The sequence below is a fragment of the Botryllus schlosseri genome, chromosome 7 (genome assembly GCF_051294905.1).
Source record: "Botryllus schlosseri isolate E-star chromosome 7, Bs_hap1, whole genome shotgun sequence".
Lineage (NCBI taxonomy): Eukaryota > Metazoa > Chordata > Ascidiacea > Stolidobranchia > Styelidae > Botryllus > Botryllus schlosseri.
This window is the reverse complement of record NC_137242.1, coordinates 23,119,804-23,129,863: the sequence shown is the minus strand read 5'-3', so window position 1 is coordinate 23,129,863 and position 10,060 is coordinate 23,119,804. Positions and strand designations below refer to the sequence as shown.

Below are 10,060 nucleotides of genomic sequence, written 5' to 3'. Positions count from 1 at the left end.
TTTTCCTGGATATTTAATATTATTATGTGTATTTAGGACTTTGTATTTGGATTAGTGAGCATAGTAACGTAGTAAAACGCATAATAGAATTCACGCAAAAGTCGATATTACTTTGTGATGATTTAGATGTTGTTCCATACCGATCGGGAAGATAGCACATTCAATTTCGTAACTAGCTACAATATCCCTAGTTACGTAGTCAGACGCATAACGGCATTTACGCAAAACCGGTATTGCTCAGCGATAATTTTGATCACTATGTTTTGTCGCTCGCCGCTAGACTATGGCCGTTTGTATTTATGAACAAATTTCGAAAACTATGATGTCTACGCAAGACTATATTCGCAAGATATTCTATAAAGTCTGTCTTGCATTTAGTTGCCGGCTCTGAAAGCAAGCAAAGTTTGTGGTATTTGCGCAACATCGAAATTTGTACACTTCACGCGGGGCCTACGATACTTACGGCCTAATATGGCACATTACACTTGCTGGATATAAGAGGCCGACACTCCCAATCCCCGCGATAATATTAGTGCGTTAACTTTCGAGAAATAATTTTTGTATATTTCGGACTATGTATGTTCGCGAAGACTGTAATTAATTAATATAAAATGGGATTTCGCCTATTCCTACTTCCAAACTTTTATTTTACACTCGCGGTTTTATTGTTATATATTAAAATTATACGTACATTTCGCGCATCAACTACGCATGATTTTATGTGAATTTCATCGATAGTGTTCGAGTTCTATGTGGCATAAGTACAATTCCAGCATCGGTATTTGCAATAAAGCCTAAAAATTAGAGTCGCACCTTTTCGCAATTTATGCAGCTATTCGCGCAGACTTTGGTGCATTTGCTGTATCTGAAGTAGAATTTCAGCGTCGTTATTCGCTATAAGCCGAGAAATGCACCTTCGCGCAATTTATACAGCCAAACGCATTAAATTTTCTGCATCTGAAGTAGAATTTCAGCGTCGTTATTTGTTATAAGCCGAGAAATGTACTTTCGCGCACTTTTTATAGGCAGTCTCGCACACTTTGCTGCGTCTGAAGTAGAATTTCAGGGTCGTTGTTTGCTATAAGCCGGGAAATTAGAGTCGCTGCTTCGCGCCATTTTACAGCCAGTCTCACACACTTTGCTGCATCTGAGCTTCATACTAATACATGCATAATTTTTGCATGACGAGAATACGGGTAATACGGTCAATAAACGCCGGAGGCGAGTCATTTAAACCTTGTTGCTAGATAATACCGCTTTCGGCTACAACAAAGTTGCCCTGCAACAAAAAATAGAAGCCCTAATGATCATGCAGAGGAAAGTTCAATTATACATTGAATTATTCGAATAGACTATCTACATTGTATAGGTATGAAGTGAAATAAAACGGAGTTTACGCACAAGTTGCTATTGATCATAGACCAAGCTTGCTTTCAGAGCTGGAAACTAAATGCATATGAAAATTTAACTAGGTTTTCCCCACACGCATCAAATGTAGGCCTACTCAAGTGTTTATGAGGTGGCGAATAGTTCGAAGGTTGTTGGCATGCATGGACGTCACATAGAATTGTGGAGTTTTCTGTAAACTATAATCCAGTGATCTATTTTCAAACACTATACTTTTATTAATCTAAACTAAGCACTATTAGTAGGCAAACCGTAGGAAAGCAGGAGTAATTCGTTATCCGTGAAATAAATAGATGGCACGCAATATGAGCGGTCCTGCGATGACTGACAAATACTTTGAATTAATGTATAGAAGTAGCGATTTCGAACTACGTAAAAAGTTAGTCCAGCTCACGCATTTTCCATTTTCAAAAGTCAAAACACGACGTTTTTAGTAAAATGAATACTAATTTTAATAAAAAATAGGAAAAAAGAGTGAAAAATTACATTTTATCCCGGAACGCAACAAGAAAAATCGTATGAATTTGTATTCATGACATAATATTAATTATACTTGTACACTTTCTCACATTTTATAACACTTTTAGTAGTACTTAACAGTTTCAGTTTTAAATAAAATTCGGAATATAAACTAATCGAAAAATTCGGTAACCAATTTCGCGTAGGCTATGCATACAAATGAGGAACGTTACATCAACGCGTGTTAACTAGTTGTATTATGTAGCTTGTAATTCATGCAAGTAAGTCGGACAAATTCATCGCATGAACACGACTCTAATGGACATAACGAAATGAAAATTTTGTTAAGTAGATATTTTTCGGTATGCTAAATTCGGCTACGCGGTGCTAGTCTTCTTGGCCGCATGAAATAGGATGTTTTAGCTTCAACCTCAGCGCATTAGCACACCGAATTTAAATATAGGCGATAAATAATATACAGTAGCTCCAATTTTAATGAAAAAATAAAAATAAAAAAGCGCGAAAAAATTCATTTATCCTGGAACGCACCAAGAAAAACCGTATGAATTTGTAAAGTAGTTAGAAAACTACACTATTCCGCTACACTAAAGACTTTGACAATCCGGATTTTGTATGGTGTATACTAATTTTACATTGCGGAGTATTCAGTAAAGTTTATTCAAGTGATTCTCCATCTATTTTCAATCACGATCCTCTTATTTGTCTAGGCTTCGAACCCCACACCCAGTACGTTTTATGAGGATTAATATTTTCAGAGTCAAGTACATGGTATCGAGACTTCATGAAACTTACTTGCAAATAGTTACTTCTACCCTAATTTGAAAGGTTTCTCAGATATCGTTACAATGGAACTGGGTTGAGCGAGCGGTTAAGGCGTTGGACTTAAGTTTCAATGAACAGGTGTTCACGTGGGTTCGAAGCCCACACCCAGTACGTTTTACGGGGATTAACATTTTTAGATTCAAATATAGCGTATCGAGTACTTTTTCTCAACTGTAATAAAAACTTTTAGACTCCGGATTTTGTGTAGTAGGCTATATACTAATTTACAATACCGCATTTGTAATTCGTGCAAGTACAGGAACATCATAGTTCTTGTAACAAAGTTGTCTGCCCACAATATATGTTAATCATAAGTCCTACACATTCATGATTTCGTCTTAGTTTGAGTTTTAGAAAATATTATACCGACATCGCGGCATCTTTTAAAAACAAAACCATGATCAATGCTCGAGAGATCATTTTTGCTATTTTTCATTGACATAAGTCATTCTGGAACGCGAAAACGCATTGTACGATATAGATGAAAATTAAGCAAATCCTAGGATCCTCATTTTCAAAGTAGCTTAGATCTCGAAATAAGCTTTGACTCGCTATTCTCCTCAAACCATGGAATTATCACGAGTATCAGCACCTTCGATCACTGAAGAAAAGGATGAAATTATATCCGAAGCATATTCCTTGACCAGGAATTTTATCATGTACGAACTCGACGGCTCATGCGTTAAGGTAAATACGAAAGCAGAGAGAACCTTACGTCAAGTTGGGGATGAAATGTTCGAGCGATATCGAACAGTCCTAAACGCAGTCTCCAAACGTATTTTTCAAATTTCTACAGCTACGTAAGGAAATTGTTAGGGTTACCCAGAATACATTGCAGGTCAAATTTGATTCGATTACGGGCATTACAGCGACAGAGATTTACGATAGTGTAAAATGACCTACCTTATGACATCAAATTTCGTCTTCTCTCCAAGTGGAAATATCATGTTCTATAATATTGTCCATACCGAACAAATATAAATTTGCCTGTGCTGTTGCTTTGCAAGAATACTTCGCTCACGTAGTAACCAATTTCTGGTGGATTCCGAATCGATATAGACAGAAATGCGGAAAGTTACTTTGGCATGTCTTAACTTCTACCAATATGTAGGCCTACCTACCTATAATCTTATCAGGCCGTAGCGCTCACGCAAAGCATTATCAAGTAAAGGAAAATCTCCTAATTCTCATCTAGATACATATTTATTCGGAAAATATCTCCTTACAGGGTGAGAACAGTTGTTTTCTCAAGGTCTTCATATCTTCCCCACTCAAGCGCGGTAAGACTAGTTTGACTTGGCGGCATTCAGGATTATATCTCACGAAGCTCTGAATGGAATTCACGTATTTCTCATCGATTCTCGTTCTATCGCTATCACTGAGGTCGATTGCCTTTAGCTGTTAATTGAATAATAGGAGATTTATATCAATTTAAAAATGCAGAAACGAACTACATCGCTATATCGAGATCTATGATTGAGCAGAAAGATCTTACCGTATCGCATCGTTTTCCCATCTCTTCGCTCAGATTCCTGATTTGCATGGAAAGCATCTTGCAATTACACAGATTAAATTCTTCCACACGGGAATTGCACAGGACTTTAGTTACTGTTTTGTAGCAGGATGAAATGCCAGGATTTCTACTTAAATCCAGCGAATGCAGCTAAAACATGGTGTGATGTTCAGATAGTTTACGAGACTACAAACGACTCGAAGGCCGTAATAGATTAGTCATAATATTATTTACCGACGGTTGAGCAATTTTTTGCGATTTCTACTCCTAATAGCAAAAACTTATTCAACACCGAAGAAGGTAATGAAGCTCGTGATCAGAAACACTTTATTGATGATGAAAATTCTATCGAACAATGAAATGTCATGCTTCAATATGACTAAAACTCACATAAGCATTACACTGTGATTGAATATTTCAGTTAGAAAACAAAACAGATCTAGTTCAAATGATCACCTCATAAATTCCGAGACCATTATTTAACGAGATTAGTGAGTCTTCATCTAATTCGCAAGCTGAAAGTCGAACTGTTTTCGTGTAATGCTTTCTTACGAAGCATCCAATTTCTTTCAAGCCCGCCGGTTCCAATTCGGTATTGTAACTCAGATCAAGGCTTTCAACCTATAAATCCATCAATTTATATCAAAATGATCCACAAAACTATAGAAACGAGCGAGTACCCCGATATCAGCAAAACTTTCAAAAGCGCGAATTTCCTCGGGTGTAAGGTCACACCCTTTCATGATAAGAGTAACCGCCTTGTCTTTACAAAGTAAGGCAGGCAGCGCGATCATACACTCTTCATCCAGCTGATTGTAACTAATGTCAAGATATTGGAGCTAAAAAATATCGGAAACTGTAAATTTACGATCAGCAATGATCAGCCATAAAAAATTCAAACTTATAACAGAAAAAAAAAATGTTGTTTATTCACTCACGTCATATTATAGGCTAAATGTGCTAAGATTAAACTAGAATTTTCCTCATTCATCTCTACACAGCCGCTCATACAGAATGTGATCATTAACAACTGTACCCAGCAATAATCGCGCAGACCTTAATGTTTTTGAGCTGCATAGCAATGAAATCTGTTGACTGCAAGCGCGAGTTCACAACTGACAAATATGTTAGATCGCTCGAAATAATAGTCCCGAGTTGCGTAAAGTTAATGTTCTCCCTGTAGCTGAGATCGAGGTTTTTCAATTTCACCTACGGAAATGAGGTATTAGGAAATATCACTTCGAGAGGCTCTATACTAGATTAGCGCCTAGCTTTTTCCATCACCAATACCTGATGGTGCTGGATAAATTTACTCAAAATAATCAGAAAATCTTCGGATCCACCACTTTCTTGCAGATTGAGCTCTGTCGAAGCACACTGCTTCATCAGTTCGCAGATTAATGGGATGAGTTTTTCAATGTCGTTGTGTGCTGTAACGCTGAGTTTTCTTATTTCGACCTGAACGAGCGCAAAACTTAACGCATAAAACGCTAAATGATCTATGAACAGCCTAACACTGATCAACTCCGACTATAGTCTATCTAGTAAGGCTATCGAGACTAATGCCTATACCAGTAGCAAATGAGCATTATTCGCTGCGATACCACCAATTCGCGCCTTAACACATTAGTAATACAGAACAATGCGATAACGATAAAGCTGTATCTCAATATTTTACGGATAACATATACTGAAATAGAACGTGAATTTATAATGATCAATGACTACGAGCGGAATGTGCGAAGGCGTATACCTCAGATTCAAATCCGCGAATTTTATCCAATAGAATCTTGACGAGGTTTTCATTGAGATGACATTGACGAAATTCTAACTCATACACGTGAGATTGGCGAATAAGAGAATTCGCGATATTATTTATGTCCAATTCAGTCATAGTTTGGTGATAGAGCCCATAAGGAATTTTCACTTCATCATGATCCGTAAGTACTAATTCATGGTACATCCTCTTTTCAGCTTGATGATGTAGATTATCCTGAAATTATTTACTTTTATAACTCTATATTCTATGATGTAAAAGTAGTATCATAAACGCTATCGGATGATATTCAACGTCGAGCAATTCTTCTCGAATATAAGTACAAGTAGCGATTTCAAGGTGCGTAAGTAAATGTTTGTAGACTATCTCCCCCTCTAGCGTTCAGAGACGATGAGTAGAGAAGTACTGAGTACTCAAGTAGGTTTTCCCTACATACAGAAAATACTGGAATGTTGGTGATATAGGATCGTTTCTACTTCAAGACTGTTTCAGTATTAAACAAAAAATAGACCCCTGAATACTAACTTTTTACTTATGCAATAGCGATTACAAAGTAAGTAACTAACTGAATATGTTTGTAGACTATATCTCCACTTCTACCATTCAGAGATGTTGAGCAGAGAAGTATATGTACTTCTTTAAAGTACTCAAGTAGGTTTTTGTCTACACGTACCAACTGCTCAAGTGTTTATGGCGCAGGAATGATTCATTAAGTATAGCGCAAGCAGGCCAAACCTGAAATTGAGTACTCCAAAATGTACAAGTATTTCGCTATGTACTCCTTCCACGTAAAAAGTGGCTAGGTTTTAGGCTACTTTATCGTTACTTGACAGTTTCAGTTTTAGATAAAATTTGGTAAGACTTTAAATTTTAAAGTAGTTTGAGCTTACGTTTGTATCACCTTGACAAGTAACATTATCAGACATTCAAATTATATTATCACCTAATACAGAAGTTAACACGTCAATGTGCTTCGGAATTCACGAGAAATTGCATACTAAGAGAAGTATATTCTTGTATACACAATAGTGGAGAGAATCTTTAAAATGTAGTAAGCAGGCCGATGGGTATTCGTTGAGTTGTATAAGCATAAAAACATTCCCGCGCGTCTTAGTATTAGGTGTTAGGTTTAGGAAAAGTTTAGGTTTAGGAGCGCGCGGGAATGTTTTTATGCTTATACAACTCAACGAATACCCATCGGCCTGCTTACTACATTTTAAAGATTCTCTCCACTATTGTGTATACAAGAATATACTTCTCTTAGTATGCAATTTCTCGTGAATTCCGAAGCACATTGACGTGTTAACTTCTGTATTAGGTGATAATATAATTTGAATGTCTGATAATGTTACTTGTCAAGGTGATACAAACGTAAGCTCAAACTACTTTAAAATTTAAAGTCTTACCAAATTTTATCTAAAACTGAAACTGTCAAGTAACGATAAAGTAGCCTAAAACCTAGCCACTTTTTACGTGGAAGGAGTACATAGCGAAATACTTGTACATTTTGGAGTACTCAATTTCAGGTTTGGCCTGCTTGCGCTATACTTAATGAATCATTCCTGCGCCATAAACACTTGAGCAGTTGGTACGTGTAGACAAAAACCTACTTGAGTACTTTAAAGAAGTACATATACTTCTCTGCTCAACATCTCTGAATGGTAGAAGTGGAGATATAGTCTACAAACATATTCAGTTAGTTACTTACTTTGTAATCGCTATTGCATAAGTAAAAAGTTAGTATTCAGGGGTCTATTTTTTGTTTAATACTGAAACAGTCTTGAAGTAGAAACGATCCTATATCACCAACATTCCAGTATTTTCTGTATGTAGGGAAAACCTACTTGAGTACTCAGTACTTCTCTACTCATCGTCTCTGAACGCTAGAGGGGGAGATAGTCTACAAACATTTACTTACGCACCTTGAAATCGCTACTTGTACTTATATTCGAGAAGAATTGCTCGACGTTGAATATCATCCGATAGCGTTTATGATACTACTTTTACATCATAGAATATAGAGTTATAAAAGTAAATAATTTCAGGATAATCTACATCATCAAGCTGAAAAGAGGATGTACCATGAATTAGTACTTACGGATCATGATGAAGTGAAAATTCCTTATGGGCTCTATCACCAAACTATGACTGAATTGGACATAAATAATATCGCGAATTCTCTTATTCGCCAATCTCACGTGTATGAGTTAGAATTTCGTCAATGTCATCTCAATGAAAACCTCGTCAAGATTCTATTGGATAAAATTCGCGGATTTGAATCTGAGGTATACGCCTTCGCACATTCCGCTCGTAGTCATTGATCATTATAAATTCACGTTCTATTTCAGTATATGTTATCCGTAAAATATTGAGATACAGCTTTATCGTTATCGCATTGTTCTGTATTACTAATGTGTTAAGGCGCGAATTGGTGGTATCGCAGCGAATAATGCTCATTTGCTACTGGTATAGGCATTAGTCTCGATAGCCTTACTAGATAGACTATAGTCGGAGTTGATCAGTGTTAGGCTGTTCATAGATCATTTAGCGTTTTATGCGTTAAGTTTTGCGCTCGTTCAGGTCGAAATAAGAAAACTCAGCGTTACAGCACACAACGACATTGAAAAACTCATCCCATTAATCTGCGAACTGATGAAGCAGTGTGCTTCGACAGAGCTCAATCTGCAAGAAAGTGGTGGATCCGAAGATTTTCTGATTATTTTGAGTAAATTTATCCAGCACCATCAGGTATTGGTGATGGAAAAAGCTAGGCGCTAATCTAGTATAGAGCCTCTCGAAGTGATATTTCCTAATACCTCATTTCCGTAGGTGAAATTGAAAAACCTCGATCTCAGCTACAGGGAGAACATTAACTTTACGCAACTCGGGACTATTATTTCGAGCGATCTAACATATTTGTCAGTTGTGAACTCGCGCTTGCAGTCAACAGATTTCATTGCTATGCAGCTCAAAAACATTAAGGTCTGCGCGATTATTGCTGGGTACAGTTGTTAATGATCACATTCTGTATGAGCGGCTGTGTAGAGATGAATGAGGAAAATTCTAGTTTAATCTTAGCACATTTAGCCTATAATATGACGTGAGTGAATAAACAACATTTTTTTTTCTGTTATAAGTTTGAATTTTTTATGGCTGATCATTGCTGATCGTAAATTTACAGTTTCCGATATTTTTTAGCTCCAATATCTTGACATTAGTTACAATCAGCTGGATGAAGAGTGTATGATCGCGCTGCCTGCCTTACTTTGTAAAGACAAGGCGGTTACTCTTATCATGAAAGGGTGTGACCTTACACCCGAGGAAATTCGCGCTTTTGAAAGTTTTGCTGATATCGGGGTACTCGCTCGTTTCTATAGTTTTGTGGATCATTTTGATATAAATTGATGGATTTATAGGTTGAAAGCCTTGATCTGAGTTACAATACCGAATTGGAACCGGCGGGCTTGAAAGAAATTGGATGCTTCGTAAGAAAGCATTACACGAAAACAGTTCGACTTTCAGCTTGCGAATTAGATGAAGACTCACTAATCTCGTTAAATAATGGTCTCGGAATTTATGAGGTGATCATTTGAACTAGATCTGTTTTGTTTTCTAACTGAAATATTCAATCACAGTGTAATGCTTATGTGAGTTTTAGTCATATTGAAGCATGACATTTCATTGTTCGATAGAATTTTCATCATCAATAAAGTGTTTCTGATCACGAGCTTCATTACCTTCTTCGGTGTTGAATAAGTTTTTGCTATTAGGAGTAGAAATCGCAAAAAATTGCTCAACCGTCGGTAAATAATATTATGACTAATCTATTACGGCCTTCGAGTCGTTTGTAGTCTCGTAAACTATCTGAACATCACACATGTTTTAGCTGCATTCGCTGGATTTAAGTAGAAATCCTGGCATTTCATCCTGCTACAAAACAGTAACTAAAGTCCTGTGCAATTCCGTGTGGAAGAATTTAATCTGTGTAATTGCAAGATGCTTTCCATGCAAATCAGGAATCTGAGCGAAGAGATGGGAAAACGATGCGATACGGTAAGATC

The 10,060-nt window shown here is 36.8% G+C and overlaps 2 protein-coding genes across 2 annotated transcripts in view; one reads left to right on the top strand and one right to left on the bottom strand.

The window, feature by feature from the left end:
• Nucleotides 1-3,786: 3,786 nt before the first annotated feature.
• LOC145443428 (uncharacterized) lies at nucleotides 3,787-6,028 on the bottom strand. The gene is made up of 5 exons (XM_080321395.1): nucleotides 5,951-6,028; nucleotides 5,513-5,680; nucleotides 4,679-4,843; nucleotides 4,205-4,372; nucleotides 3,787-4,107 (listed from the first exon to the last, which is right to left on the bottom strand). Exons 1-5 carry the CDS (start codon nucleotides 6,026-6,028, stop codon nucleotides 3,913-3,915), a joined length of 774 nt encoding a protein of 257 aa, XP_080177521.1. The 3' UTR covers nucleotides 3,787-3,912.
• A 361-nt stretch (nucleotides 6,029-6,389) lies between these two features.
• Nucleotides 6,390-10,060, top strand: part of LOC145443427 (uncharacterized) — an 8,112-nt gene continuing 4,441 nt past the window's right edge. The window contains exons 1-2 of the mRNA XM_080321394.1: nucleotides 6,390-6,416; nucleotides 8,580-8,747. Of these exons, the coding sequence (XP_080177520.1) occupies nucleotides 6,390-6,416; nucleotides 8,580-8,747 (195 nt within the window). The remainder of the gene's footprint in view (nucleotides 6,417-8,579; nucleotides 8,748-10,060) is intronic.